Here is a 24341-nt window from a genome sequence, read left to right on the forward strand (position 1 = left end):
CATTGGCCTGGTAGTCTTTGGACACCAATTCTGCAGAGCCTCAGGGCCCTTATCTATAAAAGTGTGCTTTTGCACTAGATGATTTGTTAGTTCTTTGTGAATTAGTAGTAGTTAACATTGGTAACTTTGGGTTGGTATGGTAACTTTTCTCTTTTTATTTTTAAAAACTTTAAGAAATATTGCTCATACCACATACACCCCCCTTTTTTTTCCAAGATGGGAACTAGGAGGAATCTCATTTTTTCTCTCATAAGCTATGGAATCCAAATGATTGATTTGTTTGATTTTTTTTTTGTTTGGTTTGGTTTTGATCTGATAGAATATTGTCCTGACTCTTCTCTTTACACCCATTAATCTGTATTTACTAGGTCAAAATTCATCTGACTTGTATCCATTAAAAATTTGGCCAAAGGTAATAATTAAAACTATATATGGGTGTGCCACAGCTAAAGGCTCAGCAGGTATCTCTATCCCTAGATCCACGATAGTGAACCTATGGCACGAGTGCCAAAGATAGCACACAGAGCACTCTGTGGGCATACACAGCCCTTCCGGCCAAAGTTTGTTACTAGAAAGGCAGAGTGACTCAGGAGGAGGTGTTCCTCCTTACCTTCTCTACTCTCACAGAGGACATTCCTTACTTCACTCACCCCTCTGTCCAGCAGCCCAATGGGAACACTTTCTCCCTCCCTTGTAGTGTGGTTAGGGGGGTGGGGCACACCCGGCACTCAGTGAGGGGGTAACAGCACATGGGCTCTAAAAGGTTCGCCATTGCTGCTCTAGATCATTATTGGATCATACCCTGTTGTTATTGATACCAATTCCGTAACCACATCCATTCTTTTCTAACTGCTTATCAGAATTTGCAGGGAGATTTAAATGATACCATGTTGGTCAGGGACCTAAAGGACCTGTTAGCCACCCTTCCATTACAGATATGGTATGATAGAACACAAAGTAACCCAGACTTGCTATAAACAAAGTATCCCCCTTCCCCAAGTTAATTGAGCTTTTAGCATGAAGGAATTGGTTTTTATGGTGGGCATAATAACATTAATGGTCAAACTAAAATAAGTTTATTCTTATAGTCACAACAGGTCAAGTTCTCTCCTTTAAAAGGCAAGAGCAGTATATCTTGTGTAAGCGAATGGATGTAATATTCTGAAGTAAAAAGTTTCTCTACCTGATTTGTTCGTTCTTACTAAAACTCAAGGACAGTCAAAACAGCTTCAAAGGATTTATCTGAGGCTTTACTAGTAGCAGCATCCTGACCATCACAGGAGAGGGGACAGTTCTGCAGCCTTCTGAGCTGGTCACACCACACCTTGGAATAGTAGCTGTTCTGAGTATCAGATGTGTAGGAGGACATTGAATAAGCTGAAACTCTATCTATGATGTTGAGGACTTGAAATAGCATCTAAGGTTCAGATTGACTGAAGACCCTAGAGAGTTTTAGCTTGGAAGAAGGCTTTGGGGTGGAACAGATCTTCCTAATGCCTTTAAATATTTGAGAGATTTGCCGTGTGGAAGAAGCAGGTTTATTCTCCTTGAGCCTAGAAGGTCTAACTAGCAAAGGACCAAAGTTTCAGAAAGGTACATAGATATTTTGGCTCCTTATGAGGCCTGATTTCCTAACAGTTAGAACTGATTGAAGGTGTATGTATTGTCTTCCCCATTGTGAGGATCTCCAAGGAGAAGTTGGATCAGTGCTTTTCTGGGATGGCGTAGAGGGGTCCTCTTACAATTAGATTTGGCCTCTGAAATCTCTTCTCAAAGAATGAGAAGATTTGATCATTGTATCCAAGGTGACCAGCATGTTCTGGTCAGCCAAGGAAGGGATTCTCCAGCTATGATGCCATGGTGGCTGCTGTAATCTTTGCCTGTGCCTCTGTGGCCAACCCCACAAGCAGATTGGGTTAGGAAGATAGTCCTACAGGATCCAGAAAGAGGTTTCCATTCCTAACCTTTCAACAACCGCTGCTCTCGGAAACTTGCGCCACTCTGAGGGAACTGAGAATATTATGTTTAAAGCAATTCTAAGAATTTCTGAAGGCTCTGGCATTCAATTGTAATAGAAAGTGGGCCTCCATCTGTAACTTACCTACTCAGTCTCACTTCCTCTTGCTCCGACCTTTCTCTTTGCTCACATTAACTATGTTAAGTGAATGGTACTGAGTGACCTCATATAGCACTTTGTTGTGTAACTCTATAATGCACTTATCATACAGTGTTGTGTGTTACAGCTGTGTTGGTGTCTTACCTGCTTACTAGACTGTGTTTCTGTCCCAGTCCATTTCTGTGGGACTTAAAGGAGGCTTTCTCAAGAGTCAGACAGGCCAGTAATGCTTAAAAAGCAGTAGGCCTTTTTAATAGTGCGTCTCTTAATTCATACTAAGGAAAGCTTTGAGGCTTAACGTGAGATATTCTTGGGTGGCAGCACAGGCAAAGGGGCAACAAGAGAAAGCTACAGTCAAGGAGGCCATCCAAACCTTTGGCACAATGGTCTTCGGCCCATGGTAGGAGGTGTAAAAGGAGTCTGTGATGGTTCGACAGAGGGACGCACTGTCCTTGGTCTTTCAGTCCAGTCAGCTCTGCCAGCTCTCTGGCACTCTACCTAGTCAGTGTCGGGGATGCCTCTTCCTTCCTGAAACAGCTCTCTTTTAGCACTGCTCCCAGACCATAGAACTGTCTTTTTTGGAGGGGTGGAGGGAGCCAGCGGTTTCTTGCTTAGGCATAGTTGATTGGCTTATCATCCCTGATGTCACAGGCAGAGAGAATGCTAGGGATTGGCTAGAGGAGGGTCCTCACCGTATAGACATAAAGACAGCAGTTTACAGCACGGATTACATGTTTGTAGAAAGAGAAGGAAGAGGGAAGCTTTTAGACTAGAGGCATCCTGTTGTAAGTAAGCTCAGAGGTCTGTAAACAAAAGCATATTTTTCTCTGAGGGGAAGAGCCATATCCTCAGAGGCAGTGGATGGAATGGGATGGAACACTGGACTCAGAATCAGGAGAGATCTGGGTTCACATGCTGGCTTCAAAGGAACCTTATTAGTTGTGGTACTCTGGGTACTGTGTGCTGTGGTCATTGTGGGTAGTGAGACCCTGACTTGTCTACACCTGGTAAATCTGAATTATTGACTTGGTAGATCAGGTTTACTTTTTTCTCAGACCAGAATTTTAGGAAGAGTCAGACTTTAGGAAAAATAAATCTATACTTAACATTAGAGGAAGAGTCAGACTTTAGGAAAAGTAAATCCATACTTCCTGACTAACTTCCATTTAATCCCTTTGGGCCAATGCTGTCAGAAATTCAGTTTGTTTGCTCTGGGATTCACAAGAAAACTTTCAAAGCTTGGAAACTCTGTACACAGTAGGGAAGTTAAAGTGGAGCAGAAGGGAAGGGAATAGCATATGCTCAATGCCTACTATGTGCCAGACATACTAACTCATTTGATATATGGAGACATAGGAGATGGGCTTCTTAGGGAAGAGGAAGAAAAGGTGGAGGGAGGGCATGTTTCAGAATTTTAAAGGCCAAGAAATACTAGCCTGGAGGTCATGCAGGTATCTATAAGAAAAATTTGGTAACTTTTAAAAAGAACATTGTAAACCTTAAAGCACACTAGAAATGTGAGTTGTTATTATATTATCTATTCCATATCCTATAGCCAAGTTAAATCCTCCATTTTGTTCTTCCACAGTACATATCATAAAGATGTGCTTAGTATTGTGGCTTGAGTCAGTTAATTTGGATGTAAGTGTTAGTCTGCTCAACTCATTGTGTAACTATAGGGACTCCTAACCCTGGGCCTGCTTCTTCATCTGTGAAATGGAGAGAAGAATCTGTTGCCTACCTGAGAGGAGGAGTTGTGAAGATCAAAGAAGATGACCCTTTGTAACAAGAAAGTACAACAGGAAAGTGGTCCATCATTATTGCCTGGCTTATGATTTCTTTTTGGTTCTTTACAGCTCTCTTTTTATCTCTATTTGATTAATGTGGGTCATTGATCATGCTTTAAGTTTTTATTTGGGTAGGCATTCTAGCTAAGAATAGAATCATAATGTGAGTGCATATATTTTAACTGATCACTAAAGGAAGGCAGGAAGAAAACAGTTGAAGGAGATCCATGGACATTTTTTCCTTAAGTGGTCCCTTGTTAGTGTGAAAACCTTATTAAGGTTGTCATTGAATTCCACAAATATTTGTTGCTTGTGTGCAGACCACACTACTGGTTACAGAGTCTGAACAAGACAGTCCTTGCCCTTCAGGAGCCTAAAGTTGGATGGAGAATAAGACACATGTAGAGAACATGAAGAAGAGACCTTCAATTCAGTTCAGCAAGCATTCATGAAGTGTACCACCAGGGGCTGGGTTCTTAACTGGGACAAGAAACATTCAAAAGTTCCCACTTCATGGTAGGGCACTCTGCCAGGAGCTAGGAGAGGAACAGATGAGATGTAGGCATGGTTCATGGCTTCTAGGTGTTTGCAGAATAGTGGGGAAAATGAATATGCCCACAGAATTAGAATACGAAATTAGAATATGAAAGTACAAAAGAGGACACCAAACAAAATGCCAGTGAAAATTTCAAAGAAAGAAGAGAGTAGGGGAGGATTCAGTGAATAAATTGGCTTTTGATCATATCTTTGGTGAATGGGATGGGTTTCCACAGACAGATAAAAATCAGAGAGGAGTCCACTTCAGGCTTGGGAGGTGTTGAAGGCAAAGGGAGGGAAGCAAACATCTAGTAAGGACTTACTGTGTGTCCAGCACTGCGCTAAGTCCTAGGGGTACAGATAAAAGCAGAAATAAAAACTTTTCCTGCCCTCAAGGAAGTTATATTCTAATGGGAGAAGACAATATATAAAAGAAAGGTGAAAAACATGAGGATTGTTGGGTTGGAGAAGAAGGTGCTCAGACCAAGAGCATGATTTTAAAGTCTAGAGGGTCAGGAATAGGGCCCAGAGAGGAATGAAAGGAAGTCTCTGCCTTTTCACAAAATGAAGTCCCCAAGAGGAATTCACCATTGGGAGAAGGGACATTCCATGGTGAGCTGGCCACAGAAGTGGGAAGAAGAGCCAGGCTTTCAGAGCTAAGGGAACTTCCAGGAGGAGACTGCAGTTGAGGCATGATTTTGAAATCTAGAAGGTCAAGAATAAAGTATGATGATGAGAGAGACCAGAATTATGGCAAGCTAGGGACTATACCATGTGGGAATGGGTTGAAGAAAAAACATTGGGGTGGACTTTGATAGCTGTCTAGGTATTTGAAGGGCTTTGGAAGAGGGATCAAATTTGTTTGTTATGGCCTCAGAAGACAGAAACAGGGAAGTTAGGGAGTTAAATTTTGGCAAAATAGAAGGAAAAATTTCTATTAAAGTTACCCCAAAGTGCAATGAAATAGACCCTAAGGAGGTAAATAATGTGTTTTCCATCAGTGGCAGTCTTCAGGTAGACCTGCACTACAGACGACTACTTATTGACAGTATTGTAGAGGAGATTCCTTTTTGGGCGGGGTTAACAAATAGAATATTAGGGTCAGAAGGGACTCTAGAGATCTTCTAGTTCCAGTATCTCATTTTGCCGATGGGGAACTTGAAGGTCTAGGGAGGTTCAGTGTTTTGTCTGAAGTCACACAGCTCAAAAGTGCTAGAGCCAGAATTCTAAGTTTGATCTTCTGGCTTCCAGTCCAGTCCTCTTGCCGGTGTACCATGCTGATGACAACTAGGGAGAGACTGGATGGTGGAAGACTTGGAATTCGAAGGTATGGAAGTTTATCCTTCTATTCAGAAGACAAGAATGAGCCTCTGGAGGTTCTTGAACAGGATCATTGACACCATCAGATCAGTTTTAAGAAGACTGATCTGGCAGCACGTGGATAATAGGATGACCAATGAGGGAGAGACAAGTGAGCAAGAAAGCTGGTTAGGAGCTTATTGCAGTAGTATCAGCCACAGGTGATAAGTTGGTTAGTATGAAAATAGAAATTATTCCACTAGAGAAATGCTGAAGGAAAATTGCATTGCCTTTCCTTGGTTTACTTCTGTCCATGCTGTCTTCCTACAAGAGGGAAAAGATTCATCTTTGAGCTTGTGGTACTCATTCTTTGCATCCATCAGGGGCTATTGTTCAACTAGTAGTATCTGTAGTTCTTATGGACAGAGGTCACATTTGATCATAGGACTTAGCTTTTATATTAATTCATCCTGCCTTCCTTCACATAGGAAAATGAAAACATAGTTTCTAATTGCATTTAACAAAATTTTGAGCAAAATTTAGAGCAGGCAGTTAATTCTATTTAAACAAATGTTATAGCATTGAAATCAACTTTAGAACATAGTCTATTAGAGCAGGGAAAGTCCTTAGAACATAAACTTGGGTTCTGGGAGGGCCCTGAAAACCCAGAATGTCAGAGCTGGGAGGGACCTTAGAACAGAGAATGCCAGAAGTAGGAGGGCCCTTGGAACACAGAAAGTTGGAACTAGTAGGGACCTTAGAACACAGACTGTTAAAGCTGGGAGGGCCCTCAGAACATTGAATATCTGAACTGGAAAGTCCCTTAAAATATAAAATGTCAGAACTTGGAGGGCTCTTAGAACACAGAATGCCAGAGCTTGGGAAGGTCCTTAGAACAGAGAATGTCAGAGCTGGGAGAGCACTTAGGACATAAGATGTTAGAGCTGGAAGGGTTTTTAAAGAGAATCAATTCCAACTGCTCCCTGTTCAGTGGTGTCCCACAGTGGTCAGTTGATTTGCCCATAGTCACCTAGCTGTTTAGTGATAGGATTATAAGTCAAACCAAGGTCTCTAGAGCCCCAGTCTACTGTTGCTCCCCTTACATTTCTCTGCTTAAAAGTAAGTTTGGTAACTGCCTTCTTTTTTAGGTGTTTGTATTTGTTAATACACTGTAATTAGACATGCAGAATCCTATATGTACAGTTTTGTTGGCAAAACTGATGCCTGAAATGAATATCAGTCATTTACCAGGGTCTAACTTTATGCCTTAGTACCAAAAACTGTAGGAGAGTAGGTTTTAGAATCACTGAATTAATTTCTTTTACAGCCTGCACACCTACTAGCTAATTAGTAGGATTCTGAGCCAGTTATTGACCTCCTTTGGCCTCAGTTTCTTCCAGGAGATAATGAAGGGGTTGGACCTGATGAACTCTGAACTTCTTCCAGCTTTAAAAGTCTGCGATTTGAAAGTATTTAACTTCTTACTCCTAGCAAAGCTTTTAAGGACTTATTTTATTTGCTTTACTCTCTGTCATAGGGGAGGGGTACCATGTAGAGGGAAGAGTGTAGTCATGATTGAAACTAGGTTTCATCCTTGAAGGAAGTGCTGGGAAAATAAAGCGAATTCTTGGCTTTCCTCTACAAGATTCTGGACTAGCCAGATGCCCTGAATGAGATCATAGTAGCTCAAGCTGATCACTCTTTTTACAGATCAGGTCCAGAGAAGTTAAACTAGTTCCCCAGAATCACATGAGTAGTTAGTAGCAGGATTTACCACCTGGTAGTTTGGTTCCAAATCCATTATTCTTTGTGTGATACCAGGCCTGACCTAGTTACAGGCTTAAAAAGCAACATTTGGCCGGGGTTCAGAGGAAGGATGGAGGTGAAGTTAAGATTATACCAGAGTTCTAGCACCCAGCTTCATTTGACATAGAACATATTGTACATCTTGGGATCTTATTTTCCTCATCTATAAAGTGACTGGATTGCTCTTGAACTATCACCTGTGCCCAAGTTATTTTTGTGGAAGAAGCCATTTATCCTTTCCTTGAAATCTCAACATCAGAGCAGGAGTAAAGATCCCTGCCCCTTTCCCCACCCAAATGGACAATCTCTTCCTCCTTGAATCTCTCCTAGCACTTGGCCTTGGACCTTTCTTATGCAGTTTATAGAATCACAAGATTTCAGTTGGCAAGATTCTCAGGGACCATCTAGTCCAACCCATATCAGAAAAAGAATTTTATATGAAATACCTAACAAGTGGTCAACCCTTACTTAAAGCTCTCTAATGAGGGGAAACCCACCATTTCCTGAAGCAGCCCATTCTACTTTTGGATAGCTCCAGTTTTTAGGTTTTTCCTTATATCTGTTCTGAATTTGCCTCTTTGTAACATATACGCATTGTTCCTAGTTCTCTCTCTGGAGGCAAGCAGAACAAGTCTAATCCCTAATCCCTAATCCCTAATTCTAGGTGAAAACTCTTCAGACACTGGAATGCAGCTGTCATATCCCCCTATTAAATCTTTTCTTCTTCAGGTTCAGTATCACCAGTTTGTTCAGTTAGTTTTCATATTATGTGACCTGTCACTTCAGTTGCTATTTTCTGGTTGCTTTCCAGCCTATCAGTATCCTTCTTAAAATGGAGTGCCCAGAATTGGACCTGACCAGAAAGGATTATAACAAGACCATCATTTCTTTATTCTTGGAAGCTATTAAGGAAGCCTAAGGTTTCATTAACCTCTCTGGCTACCATATTGTATAGGGTGGACTTGTAATAATGCCCACATCTTTTTTGAGCAAACTTGTTTATCCAGACCTCTCATATCTTGGACTTGTGAAGTCAGATTTTCAAATCTAAATGTGTGTCCATATTAACTTTCATCTTACTAGATTCAACCCATCTTAATAGATTCTAGCCTGTCAAGAACCTTATTGAATCCTGACCCTGTCATATAATGTATTAACTATTCTCCCTAGTTTTGTGTCATCTGCAGATTTGATAACTTGCTATCTGTGCCTTTATCCAAGTCATTAATTGAAATGTTAAACTGTATAGTTTAACTAGTTGACACAAAACCATTAATGGTTACTCTGAATCCAGACATCCTTTTAGTTGTCTTAAGCCTGTATCTTGCCATCTTTTCTATAGGGATCACATAAGAGACTTTGTCCATTGCTTTGCTCAGCTCAAAATGAAATACCTACTTGATTTAGAAACACTGTTAAAAAGGGAATATATACTCATTTTTGATGAAGCATACTGGCTCTTTGTCTTCACTATTTCCATTCCTAAATGTTCATAAGCCATCTCTTTAATAGTACATCTTAGAACATTGCCCAGAACCCAAATCAAAGTCACTGACCTATAGTTTACATGGTTCTTTTTCCTCTTTTTTTGGAAACTTGGTTAATTTCCCTTCTCCATTGTACTTTTCCTATTCTCTAACATTGTTCAGCTTATCACTTACCACTAGTGACTGACAGTCACATCTCCTTGTTCTTTCAAGATTGGCCCATACCTAGGCCAGGTGACTTGAGTTTGACAGCTCTTACCATCTCCTTACTTATCTTGGGCATCAATTTCCTATTAGCCATTTTTATTCTCTTCTTTCTAGTCCAAAGATCATTTTCTTTGGTAAAAAACCTAAAAGCAAAAGTTGAGAGTGGGAATCTCTGCCATTTCTCCCATTTCTTTGATCTACCTCCCCCCCCCCCCCACCAGAAACAAATAGTTTTCTTCACTAGCCCTTAGTTTGAAATTTAGTGATCTTGTGATTGACTTTACAAGTACTATACCTTCTTTTTGTATTCATCCTGCTTACCTACCCTTGCTTCCATCTTCTTTATATATAGTTGTTGTTTTTTTTTAATTTAGAGTGTTGGTGAATTCTAATTCCCTGTGCATTCATATCTTAAGACAAGCTGCCCCTTTTACTCATCAGAACTACATGTCTTTTTGACCTCAAAATTTAATTCTTGAGAACTTCTCAGCTCTAGTGGTATGACTTTCCCTGTAGACTTTTAGTCTATAGCAGTGGTTCCCAAACTTTTTTGGCCTACTGCCCCCTTTCCAGAAAAAAATATTACTTAGCCCCCTGGAAATTAATTTTTTTTTTAATTTTAATAGCAATGAATAGGAAAGATAAATGCACCTGTGGCCATCACCGCCCTCCTGGATAGCTGCAGCACCCACCCAGGGGGTGGTGGCGCCCACTTTGGGAATCACTGGTCTATAGGAATCAACATAGCTTTCCAGTGAATTTGAATCTACCCAAAATCTAGGGTGCATATCAGGTGTACCAGAGTTCTTTATCACAGACTTTATCCATTGCTCCCTCTCCTCTGTCTGTTATTTCCTTCCCAGTAGCCATTTGCCCTGTTGGTGAAATAGAATTTTCTCTTGTTGAGTCCTCCACCTTTTGAAGGATGATACTACCATTGAGTCAAGAATTGTTTTCACTTTTACTTTTGGTTGAGAAAGAACTCCAGAAGATGTCTAGATAATTGGAAATTTTACATAATTACCATTATTATGTCTCTCAGCCATCCTTGTTTGTTCACTGAACTCATCTATTGCTTTTGTTTTCTGCCTCCATTGGCATTCAGTTAGAATGTACTCCATCAATGCTTTCCCATGCTGATTCTTAGGTTTACTCGAATGCATCTATATTTTTGTTTTTTTAAAAAACCCTCACCTTCCATCTTAGAATGAATACTATGTTGTGATTCCAAGGCAAAAGAAGAGTAAGAGCTAAGCAAAGAGGTTAGGGATGAGGGATTAGGTGATTTGCCCTGTGTCACATAGCTAGGAAGTTTCTGAGGGTAGTTTTGAATCCAGGACCTCCTATCTCTAGGCCTTGCTCCCAATCCACTGAGCTACTTAGCTGGCCCCTCATGTATATATAGCTTTAATACAGTTCATCTTGCTTCTTAAGAAGAGTCAATGTAGAATTGTTCTCTTGGTTCTTTTTATTTCATATTGTATCATTTCCCCAGGATTTCTCTGAAACTACCCTTTTTTGTCATTCTTTTACATTATTGTAATATTCTGTTACATCTATATACCATAATTTGTTTAGCCAGTCCTTTTTCGATGGACATCTGTTGTTTTTAGATTTTTGCTTTAACCCAAAGTGCTACTATTCATATAGATCCTTTCTTTCTTTCTTTGATCTACCCTACTAGTGGTATGCATAGTATAGTAACTTTGGGAGCATAGTTCCAAATTTCTTTCCAGAAAGGTTGAATCAATATATATATATATATATATATGTATATATATATATATATATATATATATATATATAGCTATATAGCTGCACCCCTCTGTACATTTTGTGTATTCCTGGACTAGATGGAGGAGTTTGTAGGGGTTTCTCTTTATCATTGTTTCCTTTTGGTGTATTTTTGGAACTTGATGTTCTTTTTTTTCCCCCCTTAACCCTTACCTTCTGCCTACATATTGATTCTAAGGCAGAAGAGTGGTAAGGGCTAGGCAATGAGGTTTAAGTAACTTGCCCAGAGTCACACAGGAAGGAAGAATCTGAGGCCAAATTTGGATCTAGGACCTCCTATCTCTAGGCCTGGCTCTCAATCCACTGAGCTACCCCGCTGCCCTCTAGAAAACTTGTTGTTTTTTATGTTCCTGAGAGTTCTCAGCTCTTCTGTCCTCCCACAGTTGCTATAATTTTATTTCTCTGCTTTNTATATGTATATGTATATATATATATATATATATATAGCTGCACCCCTCTGTACATTTTGTGTATTCCTGGACTAGATGGAGGAGTTTGTAGGGGTTTCTCTTTATCATTGTTTCCTTTTGGTGTATTTTTGGAACTTGATGTTCTTTTTTTTCCCCCCTTAACCCTTACCTTCTGCCTACATATTGATTCTAAGGCAGAAGAGTGGTAAGGGCTAGGCAATGAGGTTTAAGTAACTTGCCCAGAGTCACACAGGAAGGAAGAATCTGAGGCCAAATTTGGATCTAGGACCTCCTATCTCTAGGCCTGGCTCTCAATCCACTGAGCTACCCCGCTGCCCTCTAGAAAACTTGTTGTTTTTTATGTTCCTGAGAGTTCTCAGCTCTTCTGTCCTCCCACAGTTGCTATAATTTTATTTCTCTGCTTTCTCTCTAGTTTGTTTAGATATCAGGACAATATTTATCTTATAGAATGACTTTTTATGTTACCTAACTACCTTTGTGTGATCCTTGAAGACCTTGATATTCTGAAGGCATATATGTGTCCTTTCCACTTATTGTAATGTAAGCCCTTATAATCATTTAATCCCTTTTTTCCAAATGTATTTATCTTCCTAGGTTTCTCTTGGATCCTGTGTTCCAAATTCCAGAATTTTTGTTCCACTCTGATGTTTTCTTTCTGATGTTTGTTTGAAAGTTCTATATTTTATCAAAGGTCCATTTTTTCTTTAATCAGATAATACTTAGTTTTATAAGCTATATAATTCTTGATTGCAAACTGTTATTTTTTGTCTTTTAATGTCATATTCCAAGATTTTCTCTCTTTTATAGTAGTTATACCATTGTCTTATGTGATTCTTTCTGATTTCATTGGTCCTTGGATGCTCTCTGTTTCTGACTATAATGTTTTTTTCTTTGACATTGAAGCTCTGAATTTTGGCAGTGACAATCATGCATATTTTCATTTTGGAGTACCTTTGGTAATTGAATCTTTTATTCATTTTGTCCTTTGTTTCTATTAAATCACAGCAATTTTCTTTTATAATTTCTTGAAATAACAAAATTCAGTTTCCCTCTGATCATAGCTTTTAGGAAATATGAGTCTTAAATGATCACTTTTTGACCTATTCACTTATTTTTTAGTATAAATATCTGACATTTCATTCTGTTTTTCAGTTTTTTAATTTTGTTTTGATATTCTTGCTTCATGGAGTTGCTGAGTTCTGTTACACTTTTTTAGGAATTCCACCACTTAGACAAAATTTTCTACTTCCTTTTCTAAGCTATTTTTTCTCCTAATTTTTTTCTTTAAATTTCTTATTTCATATTTAATCTCATTCTTTTAATTTATTTCAGAAGTTCTTATAGTTTTGTGAATTTATTTTTTGTGAATTAATTTGCTTCTGTTTCTCTTAGGTTTTCTTCATTTTTGCTCTATCCATTGTCTTCTTCAGATATTTTCTGGAGCCTGTATTAAGAGCTAGGCTCCCTTAAGACCTTTCACATAGCCAGCTTAACCAGAAATGGGAGATGTAGGACATAGTCACCCAACTACTCCATCAGGCTGGAAAGAAAGAGGAAGGTGGGTAATTGAAGAAGGAGGTCCACTGGGCTTTGGTCATTCTCCTCCTCTGGGATGAGTGGGGATCAAGGATATAAGAGGGTGCACTGGATCTAGATTCAACCCTATTGTCCACTATTTTAAGATGGGAAGGAAGAAGTGGGAAGAAGAACTTGCACTGGCCTTGGGCCAGTCTCAGCTTCTCTAGGTTGATTCTGGGTCATGGATCTTTCTTCTTTAACTTTTTCTTCCAGATATCTCCCAATTCTCTCACCTTCTTTACAATATCAACATTTTCTCAGTTAACTTAAGAATTTCTTTGTCCTTATTTATTTCAATTCGGTCCAAGCCCCCTTCTGCCATTCAAACTTCTTCTTTGCAAGCTACAAGTGGAATACCTGCCTATTATATCTTGTAGTTATATTGTGTATTTTGATCATTTGTGATGATATTTTAGTGTATAATATACATATGAGATGCTTGTATGATATTACTATGTGCACAAGAAATAGTATAATATCAAGGACATATGACTGGAAAAGGGAATGGACTAATCATGCAGCAAATAGTTGGTGGTTAATAGGAATGGGTAATAGGAAGGGAATACTCACTTAGATAGCACCTACTAATATGCCAGGCACTGTGCTATTCAAATATTATCTCATTTGATCCTCACAAAACCCCTATGAAGTAGGTACTATTATTATTCTCGTTTTACAGTTGAGGAAACTGAGGCAGACAGGTTAAAGTGATTGGCCCAGAGTCATAAAACTAGGATGTGTCTGAAACTGAATTTGAGACCTAAAATGTATTGAGATAGATGAAGTTATTCTGAATTAGGGTTGTTTAGGAAATCTTGATACAGGATCTCTTCTAGGCCTCCTATCCAACTTTGGGAAACTCCTATGAGTGTCATTTCTTTTTTTGTTTGTTTGTTTTTGTTTGTTTGTTTTTTTACATCATAGGCAGATCTTTATTGTACATTATTTTAGAAAATAAAACCAAGTATTTGTGCACATTTGGGAGGGACTTGGATAGCCAACATAAATATTAAGACAAACAAGGGAAGGAGAGATATATACATGATGACTAATGTAATGAGACACAATATTAAAGCAAATTATATTTATCCTTCAAAGTCAGTTCCTTTAGGGGCCACTGATCTACTTTAGTGATGTTATTAATCCAAACATTTTAAGAATTCCCTATAGAGTCACATAAGAAAAAAAAATAAAGATGTGTCATTATCCAAATAATATCCAAATAAAAATAAATCCAAATTCCAAAACTATCTTGAGTAAAGGCATGTATCAGTGAACTCTGGAAAGGAAGTTATAAATGAACACTCAATAGTAGTTAAGTGCTGGTGCCTGTTTGAAAAAGTGTCCCATTAATTTATAATCATTCCATAAAAGGCAGCATCTTCTCATCTGCAACCATCTGAATGACAATTTGGAGGAAATATATGAAGACTGTGATCATTAGCAGAACCTTAGTGTGTGAGAGATGGTTTTTGTAGCTGAGGATTGAGCAGTTTTCGAATTGGTGAGGTTTCCAACTGCTGGGCAGTCCTTTTTCCAAGCTGCATTGACACCTTCTTGAAGAACTGGGTAGTAGTTTCCATAAAAGAATACAATAGTCTTATTGATCCTTGTAGTTCATCCATCACCATCTCCATGCAGTTGAAAACCTCATTCTGGCTGTCTAGTATTTTCTGGTAATCAGGTTTTGTGCTAAGAACTTCACTTTGTGAAGATTGAAGATACAGAGCAGGGTCTATGTGTACATCAGTTATTTTGGCTTCCTCTAGTGTCCTGGATATTTCTTCAGCTATTTTCTGATGATGTAGCAGTAGTTGATCCCAATTCATACACTCCAAAGAAAGCCTGGCTATATATTCTTTTATCTCTGTCATTGATGCTTCCAAGGCAATGTCTGTTGACTGCCCTTTTGATTCTTTAGAGCATTTTTGTAAGGTCCCATCATCTTCTAGTCTCTTTGTAAAATGCTTAAATTCTTCAGAAATTGAAGACACTCTCTCTCTAAAAGTATCAAGACTGATGCCATCAACGTCTTTCAGAAAAAATTCAAGTTTCTTTGCAGAAAACTGAAAACTGGAGAGTAGAAGACAGCCAAGGCATTTGCTTTCTGCCAAGACTATGCTTATAGATCTGCTGAGCTCTGTGATACCCTGGTGAAAGGGAGGCAGTGACTTCCAACGATTTGTTTCTTTCATACTAGCCCTACGCCAGGACTTCCGCTTGATTTTTTGATTGTTGTTATGCTCTTGTGGGTCCATGTAAGTGGGGTTGAGATCTTCACTTTTTCCTGTTTTAGGGCTATTCTCAGACTTTTTTCTTTTTCTTGAGACATCTTGGGCAGTTTCCAGGATGGCAGAAGATGCAGTACAGATTTTCAGAGGAGTAGGGTTTGACGTTATTTGATGATCTTGAATCTTGGGCATGACTACTTCCTGTTTAGGCTCTCTTGCTGTCTTAGCATCATTCAAGGAAGCCGACTTTGGTGGAGAACCTTCGAGAATGCCTCGGTCCAGGCTAGGGCTTCTGCTCTGTCCACGAGCTCAGGGTCCGCATTCTGTGCCATCTCAGGGCCACCGCCGGCTCCAAAATTCCTGCGCAAAGCCATGAATGTCGTTTCTAAGACTGGGAATATTCTGACCGGTAGGGAGTCTGATTATGCTCCTGATGGAAAAGCATTTATTTATCTTAAAAGGGTACTGTGTAATTAGAGAATATTTTTTCTGAACATTGCCTGCCCAAATAGATTAAATGTAAACTACCCCTTCCAAAGTCTCTAGCCTATTTCCAACGACTCAACCTAGATAATAGGTTATGATTCATAGAGAGGAAAATGATTTACAAGTTATTATATAAATCAACATATGTGCTGTAAAATGTTTTATTTTGTGAAATGGAGGGAGCTGTGGTGTATTGGAGTACCATATCCAAACCACTTTTCTTCCTCAAATGGAAAATGAGGGAATTAATAATATTTGGCTGCCTTACAGTGTTGTTTTGAGGTTCAAATGAGTTAATATTTGTAAAACACTCTGTAAAATGTAGCTATTATATCTGTTGGCTGTTTTTATTATATGTTACAAGACTCCATAAAGAACATAGTATTGGTAGAGTAATCTGCCAAGTGAATTAAAATATATAAATGATCACTTTCTGATTCAAGTCTGATGGGTCCTGTCATTTTCCTTTCAATGACAGACTTCATGTTTGTGTTTTATCATTTTAAATTCCTTCTGAAGAAAGGATATGCTGAATAAACTGACAGATACTAAAAACATTCTCCCAGCCAACTTCCCCTTGTGACCTGGTTATGCTGTTGGCACAGATTCACCAAATGGCTTTTGTAATTTCAAGTGATTCCCAGGCAGCCTTAAGGCAACACTGTTCCATCATCTCAATAATGCTTTGGAATCTCTGCTGCGTGATCACTTTTTCTTTAAGGGTGTGTGTGTGTGTGTTATAACTTTACAGGTAAAGGTGGCAAAATAAATCTCTGTCTTAGAAAAAAAAACCAAGAAGCTATGGTTTCTACAACAATGGGTTTTTCACTCCCCTCCAAACTCTGTGTCTCCCACATGATTATCAGAAATTAAACTTTTCCATTTGGGAGTTCAGACAGTGAGCTTAGACTCTCTTCTAGGCACCTGTGTAGTAGGTATAGCCCCCCCCCCCTTAGTCAATAACCTCCATTGGTGAGAGATAGAATATATCATCTACCTCTTTGTATTTCTCCAGGTTCTAAATTTAAGGTTCTGCCCATGAGAAAGGGGTATAGTGTGGCAAAGAGCCACTAGAGACAGAAAACCTAGGGGTCCACCATGGCTCTGATGTCTAGGAAATGAGCTATCAAAGGAGAGATCCTGCACCTCTCTTTCCTCATTAATCAAATGAGAACTTCAGTACTTGTATCTACTTCATCTGGTGGTCATTAGGACAGTATTTTGTGAAGTGTAAAATATATACACAAAGGGAAGCTTGAGACACTTAATGAAAATGTGTCTAATTGAAAAAGGAAGACCATGTTTTTATGTACTAATTTTAAGGAATAGCATTAGAAAACAAGAAATAGGAAGGCAATACACCTTAGAAAACATGAAACCTAGCCTTTGTTATATAATATTAGAAAAGCTTATTATAGATCATCAAGAGAAATTGGGTTCTAGTGCTCCTTATTAAATCGAAGAAAATCCCAAATCTTTCTGTGATTGAGTCCCCATTGTTATGTTTAAATCAAGGATAAGAAATAGCAACATTATAATGAGAATATAAATAGTCTGTTCAAATACAAAGCTTTAGTATCTCTTCAAGTGATTCAGAAACCTCTAGAGTCAGAAAAGCTGAGTTAACCAATGAAAAAGCACCCTGATCCAGTTATTAAAGATTTACTCCTTCATTCAGAAAACCTTTATTGATATTTCCAAGGCCAGAAACAAAGCTCTGTGCTTTTAATCTTGGAGCCATACAGATGTGCATAAAAAGCATTACCCTCAAGGAGTGAATTATGTAGTGTAATAAGGCTGGTGAAATATATATACAGATAACTAGGCTATAGGTACAAAGTGACCGTAGAAATCTAGGCCAGCCTTTTTAAACATCAGGAGCAAAGATAAAAGGAAGAGTCTATCTAACTTTAGGGACCAGGGAGAGATTCATGGGAACATTCTAGCTGAGCCTTCCTTGAATGATGGAAACATGTCAACATATTGAGAATAGGGGTAGTGGGGGCGGGGCTGGGGAAGAGGACATTTCAGGCATAAGGAATAGAGCAAGTAAATTCAAATCATCAAGGATTTAGAATGTCAAGCATGGAATGATTTATCCTTTATAATAAAAAACTGGGCAAAGGGGCCCTGGAGGGGTTTAAGGTAGCTTTATTAGGCTGCTTAATCAGGCAATATGTACAGAATAAATTAGGGAGGGCACTCCATACACTGGAAGACCTCATAGGGAAGTGATTGAAGGTGGCATTTACTTCAGATTGTGGTTATGGGAATGAGAAGAATGGGATAGAGTTGAGAGATATTAGACTCTGTCTTGATCTTGCATACTGCCATAGAACGTTCCTCAGACATGAGAAATATTTTACTATTCCTTAGGAGATAGCTTTTTCCAGTATTCCTTTGGAAATGAAATATACTAGTAGGACTTTCATGCCTTTCTTAGACTTTCTGCACTTTTTTAGAAGAGATACAGAGGGGGAAATTCCATGTCTAACTGTGATGTTTGATGGTGGTTCATCCTCTGGCAGCAGGGGTAATGTGCTCTGGGGAAACAGGGCACCCAAATAAGTCAAACTGTAGAAAGGAAAGGCATTAAAGATCTTCAGTTGCCTTAATTCCCCCTTTGCTTCTCCCTCCTGTTCCTTTAAAACATACACACACACACACACACACACACACACACACACACACACTGTTTTGTCATTTGAAATGAACAGATCTGTCAAACCATAGATGTGTGGGTACATGTAGCCATCATTTTCCCCTTCATCATAGCAGCATAACAGAAAGGGCCTGTGACTATCCCTTCCACCCTTTTCTTTACAAGGAATTGTAAATAGATTTCTTTGTCTTCAGTAGCATTTGGAAGCATTTTGATGCTGTGTTAGAAAAAAGTTTCACTTGTAAATTTGATCTCTTGTGTTTGGTGATGATAAAGTCATCTTTTCAGCTTTCCTGACAAATTTTCCTTTGTGCTATATTAACCATCTGCAATAAAATTAGTTGTCTGCCTTTACCATGAATTATAGCTACCAAAATGACTGTATTAAAGAAGACTATTTTATGGGTATATGAGATAGTTTATTTTGTAGCAACATCTCTGATTGTGGAATTGTTATCATAAAATGTAACAAATCATACCATAAAGACTTAGGAAAATTGTTCTCCTTAGAGGCTACCATCCGAATGAGATAAAATATGTTTTCTGAGGCACAAGTACTTCCAAATTCAGAAATGTGGACCAACATTTATACCTCTTTATTTCCTGTAGTCCTCAAAACCTTTAAAAATGTTTTTCTAATGCTGTAACTAGGTATATACATGCTGTGTTTGTATATGTGTGTGCAGCATAATTCATTTCTTTCAAAGGATCCATGACTTAATTCATGTGGGTACTGCCTCCATCGACACAGATTATAGTTTTTCTGAATTTTAGCCAAAAAAAGCTTCACTGCCAATCTGTTAGTGTAACCTCTGTAAAATTAGACTGATTTGAGGGGCAGCTGGGTAGCTCAGTGGATTGAGAGCCAGGCCTAGAGACGGAAGGTCCCAGGTTCAAATCTGGCCTCAGACACTTCCCAGCCGTGTGACCCTGGGCAAGTCACTTGACCCCCATTGCCTACCCTTACCACTCTTCTGCCTTGGAGCCAATACACAGTATTTTCAAAAAAAAAAAAAAATTAGACTGATTTTCAGAAGGCCAACAAATTAGGCCAGTACTTGAAACCTTGTACCCAAGCTTGTGCTCTATTGGCATAGGCTTTGGGAGCTCCTTGCCACATTCAGGTCATAAGAAGTCACAAGAATAAGACTTTATAAGGTGCACTGGGAAAAGAATACTGCTGTATGGAGACAAAAAGCCTGGGTTTCAGTTCTGACTGTTCTTTTTATCTTTGTGGTCTTGAATAAGTCCTTCAGCCTCTCAGGGCCTCAGGCTTCTCATCTGTAAAATAAAGAGGTATAGGACTAGATGATTTTCAAGTCTCCATCTAGTACTATATAATCCTGTATATAATTGGTATGTAATATATTCGTATAAAAGCATGTATGTGAGTGTATATGCTTATATATACATATTACTGTAGTACCCATTCTTTTTCTTCTAAGTCCTTAATATCCTAGTTACCTACGAGTTTCACTTGTTTTAAGATATATCGATATGCATTCACTTCTAATTTGTAGTGATAAAATTTTGGTTTACAATACAACATCCTGCCAAATGAGGTATTAAATAAAAGTACAACATTTTAATAATTAGCATGGCTATTTTGTTCTGTAACCTTAAATAGGTTGCCACTTTGAAGCTCTTGTTGTAAAGGGCTTTCACTAAATCCCTTGAACCCCTGTAATAGTAATTAATAGTAATAGTAATGCTAAAATTCAATGTAGACAGAAAGATCACTAGACTTATAGTAAGGAGGCATGAGTGCTTCTCCTGACCTTACCCCTGACAACTTTTTGACCAGGGGCTAGTCCTTTCCCTTTTTAGAGAGGCCTCTGTTTTCATATTCATCAAATGGTATTTGGACAAGAGTAACTCTGTCCTGAGTAGGTAATGACTCACCCATACAGAATCAAGCTTTTGTAGTAGTAAGAAGTTGTCTTGAGAAGGAAATTGTAGTGAAACTTGAATGTTCCAAGTATGAAGCTTGGTGTGGTACCGTGAGTCAGCTCAGCTTCTGATGGAAATTGATAGAAAGTTATGACTAAATGAATGTGGGAGAGCATCCATGAGGGGAGCACCTGAGGAAGAAGGTTCCGATTCTTTTGTTGTTCCTGATGCAAACATTTCAAGGCAGGCAAAAAACTCTGCCCAGCAGCACAAGCATGTTTCTGCTTTTGAATATTACTCAAGGCCTTGCAGGCTATTCTTCCCACCAGTTCAAGCTTGGAGCAAGTTTTGGTTCATCTTTTTTTTATTTATTTATCTATTTAAATTCAAAGATATTTTATTTTCCCAATTACATGTAATAATAATTTTCAGTAATAAACTATTTTAAACTATTTTCCTCCCTGCCTTCCCTCTCCCTCCTTGGAGATGGTAAACAATTTGATCTGGGCCATACATCTATTATCATCCAAAATACACTTCTAATATTGGTCATTGTTGTAAAAGCACACTCATACAAAAATAAAACCTCCAAATAAAACTCTAAATATACTGATGTGAAAGGTAGTATTATTTGATCTGAATCTATCTGACTCAAACAGTTCTTTCTCTGGAGATGTATAGCATAAGTTTTGGCCATCTTTTAAGTGAAGTTGCCTAGATTAATGTTGTTCAGGAGTGTCCAACTCTTCATGACCCCATTTGGGGTTTTCTTGGCAGGCTTAGAGTGGTTTGCTATTTCCTTTTTCAATTCATTTTACAGATGAGAAAACTGAGCCCAACAGGGGTTAAGGGATTTGCCCAGGGTCACAAGCTAGTAAATGTCTGGGGCTGGATTTTAACTCAGTTCTCACTGACTCTGGGTCCAGCACACTATATACCCTACACTGCCTTCCCTGGATTAACACCTCTTTCTAAAACCAGATGTTTGATTTACCCTAAAAGTGTTGGTAACAGTGTAGAAAGCTGGATTTTAGGTCCAGCTCTGCCTAAATAAGAATTGGTCACCTAACTTTTTTTTTTTTTGCAACTGTTAGGGGAAGTGATTTTCATGTACATAGGGCCCTCCCAGTTCTGACATATTGTGTTCTCAAGTTCCTTCTTGCTCTAACAATTTGACTCTTATTTACAGTTTTGGAGGCCTCGTAGAAAGCTTGTTATCTGTCAGACCAAATGATTATCCAGTAGGAAAAATTGGGAAATACATATAATTTATCTATAACTTCTAATCTGTCTCTTAGAACATCCTCTAAGAATTGAGAACTCTGACCTAATCTTCTGTTTCTGTAACTTTCCACATTCCTTTCCTTTCCACTTGATTTAAATTTACCCATTCTCTATCCCATCTGATCCAGGACTGTATCCATTATGTGATAGCTATAACCATCTAACAAACTGTACTGTGTTGATTGGGAAGGACTAGACCTAGACGTGGCATTGCTCTCTTCTTTTTTCTTACTCTCTAGGGAAATGTGTGTGGATTTTTTTTGTGGGGGTTTTTTTTGTTTTGAAGGGTAGCTTTGTATAGTGGAAAGACCATTTTGATTTAGAATCTGAGACCTGATTCTGCCATCATCTTTGGGACTCTCTGCTTATGCATTTCATAGTGTCACAGAATTAGAGAATTATGATATGGCCTTGAAGGCCATTTAGTTCAGTCTTTGATCTAAAGCCTGAAACTCTTTTCCAGCATAGATCATAGGTTTAGCACTGAAGGGAGGGGGGGGGGGGCTTAGAAGTTTCCTAATGCAGTGGCCTCATTTTAAAGATGAGGAGCCTGGAGCCTAAGTCATTAAGCCCTAGTGACTTGCCTTGAGTCACATGGATAGAAAGGGACTGGTCTGGGATACAAATGTAGGTCTTGTGAATTAAAATCCAGTGCTCTTTTCCCTCTAGTACCATGTTGGTGAACTTATGGCACACATGCCGGAGTGTGCCAAAAGGGGCTGCTTCCCTCCCCCTCTCATCCTGTGCCTGAGGACATTTCTCACATGCCCTGCCCATCTGCCTAGCAGCCTAATGGGAGTGCTTCCTCCTGCCCCTGTCTGAGATAAGGGGGAGGGAGCTCACATGGGGCATGAAGGTACAGTTTGGGCACTTGGTCTCTGGAAGGTTTGCCATCACTGCTATATAGTACATGATAAAACCTCACTTAATAAATATTTGTGGACTCAATATTAAATGCCAGCTCTCTGCAAAGTGCTAAGGATACAAAGATAAGCATAAAAAGTTTTGGCTCAAAAAAGTGGTGTCATCTTAAGAAGTAAGATGCTGTAACAATTAGGAACATCAGGAAGGGGGGCCTCACATGAAGCACATGTGGCCTTCGGTTTTGCTGTGACAGAAGCTGGAGATTTGGTGAAGTGAGGATGAGGAATGAGCTAGATAGCCTGTACAAAGAGACAGGAGATTAGAGGTGGAATGAATAGGGAAAACCAGCAAACCATCTGACTATGATCTAGACTGCATAAAGGAAGGAAGTAATAGGAAATAAGATTGTAGGTAGGGAACTATGCTATTGACAACTTAAGTGCCAGGGAAAGGATAATGCATTTTATCCTAGAGGTAATAGGGAACCTCTGAAATGTTTTGATTAAGGCAGTAGCATGATCTGTATCAGAAATGTCAGTTTGCCAATGATATAAAAGATGGATTGGAGAGTGGAGGGAATGAAAACCAGTAAACCAGCTAGCTTTGTTTCTGAATTTCCATTTCTTAATCTCACTTATCTATCTCCTAAGGTTGTTATGTCTTCATATGTAAATAGTGTAAAAATGTAAGTGGTGAAGAAATATAAGCTACTATTTTTATCATTTTAAAAGTGGTTTTCTGCCTTTGTCTATACAAAGAAGTCATTAATGGTGAGAATTTCAAACCACTGGAGAGACAAGATCAGAACTATGGCAGGTGGATGGAAACACTACTTGGGGATAGGTCAGGTCATGTGGGATCCTTCTTTTGAACTGGGCTTGCCACCCAAAGTCCTTTTCCTATTGGGTTTCTGGCACTCATAATCTTGGACAAAACCACTAAGACTTTCTTGTTTGGGAGAAAGAAGATTAGAGTTCCAGCATTTCTTTCCAACTTCTCTGGGGTGTCCCCTCCATAGGTTTATTGCTAAGCTAGTCAGCATCCCTAGGGTGAGGCAGATAACCAAATGATTGTTTCCAAAGGGAGACAGCAACATAAGTTATACACTTGGATCTCAAGAAACTGATGAATAGTACCTACTTCACTAGTGAAGGTTAAGTACCTGATGTTTTCCACAGTCACTTTAAAAGCTCAACTTCTCTTTCCTAGAGTGACTGATGCCTCAGAGAGTTTAGCTGAAAAGTTGGATTTTCCCAGAGGTTTTTAGATATTGTCTGAAATTTCCACCAAAAACAAAGAGCAAACTCAGAGGTTGATTAAAGTACCAAGGAAGCAGACAAATGGATTTCTTTAGGGTAGTTATGGAGTGCAGATTGCCTTGTAATGAAGTAGCAATAGGAAGGAAGAGCTTCTGTTTCTGCGGCCCTTTGACAGGTAATATTGCACTTTCCCTATAGCACCTTGAACAGTCTGCAGAAGTTTTATTCCCAGTTTACAGATGAAGATTCAGGCTCAGGGACATAGTTACATAGCCAACTAGAACATTTTCCCAGCTGGGTCAAGAAATCAGATCTTCTGTCTTTGGGTCCAGTGTCCTTTCCACTATGCCATTCAGCCTTTCTGGTTCCAGCCCAAAATATCACCCAATCCCTGTCGTCACAAAGCTTACTGTCAGTTAAGTAAGGGAAATGAGGCATACCCACAACTAATTGTACTACCAGATACAAGTTGAAAATCCAACTAGTGAAGTGGCCACAAAGTGCCTTTTTCTGAAACCCCAGGATTCTTGGTACTCATTTCAAAGAATTACAAATTCTCAAGAGTTGGAAAGGACTTTACAGGTCACTAGTTCAACATTTACCTGAAGCTTGGATCTTCTCTA

The 24341-nt window shown here is 38.9% G+C and overlaps 2 protein-coding genes across 2 annotated transcripts in view; one reads left to right on the forward strand and one right to left on the reverse strand.

Annotated features, from left to right (window-relative positions):
- The window catches only part of MACO1 (macoilin 1), a 68891-nt gene that overhangs the window by 21655 nt on the left and 22895 nt on the right, over window positions 1–24341 (forward strand). The gene's annotated exons all lie outside the window — the stretch shown is intronic.
- LOC123240377 (kinetochore-associated protein DSN1 homolog) lies at window positions 14099–15465 on the reverse strand. The gene has a single exon (XM_044667900.1). It carries the CDS (start codon window positions 15463–15465, stop codon window positions 14494–14496), a length of 972 nt encoding a protein of 323 aa, XP_044523835.1. The 3' UTR covers window positions 14099–14493.

The sequence above is a fragment of the Gracilinanus agilis genome, chromosome 3, assembly GCF_016433145.1.
Source record: "Gracilinanus agilis isolate LMUSP501 chromosome 3, AgileGrace, whole genome shotgun sequence".
Taxonomy (NCBI): Eukaryota; Metazoa; Chordata; class Mammalia; order Didelphimorphia; family Didelphidae; genus Gracilinanus; species Gracilinanus agilis.

What these genes read in the sequence shown, in the direction of transcription:
- LOC123240377 (XM_044667900.1), bottom strand. Translation starts at nt 15,465, where the DNA reads ATGCCCAAGATTCAAGATCATCAAATAACGTCAAACCCTACTCCTCTG.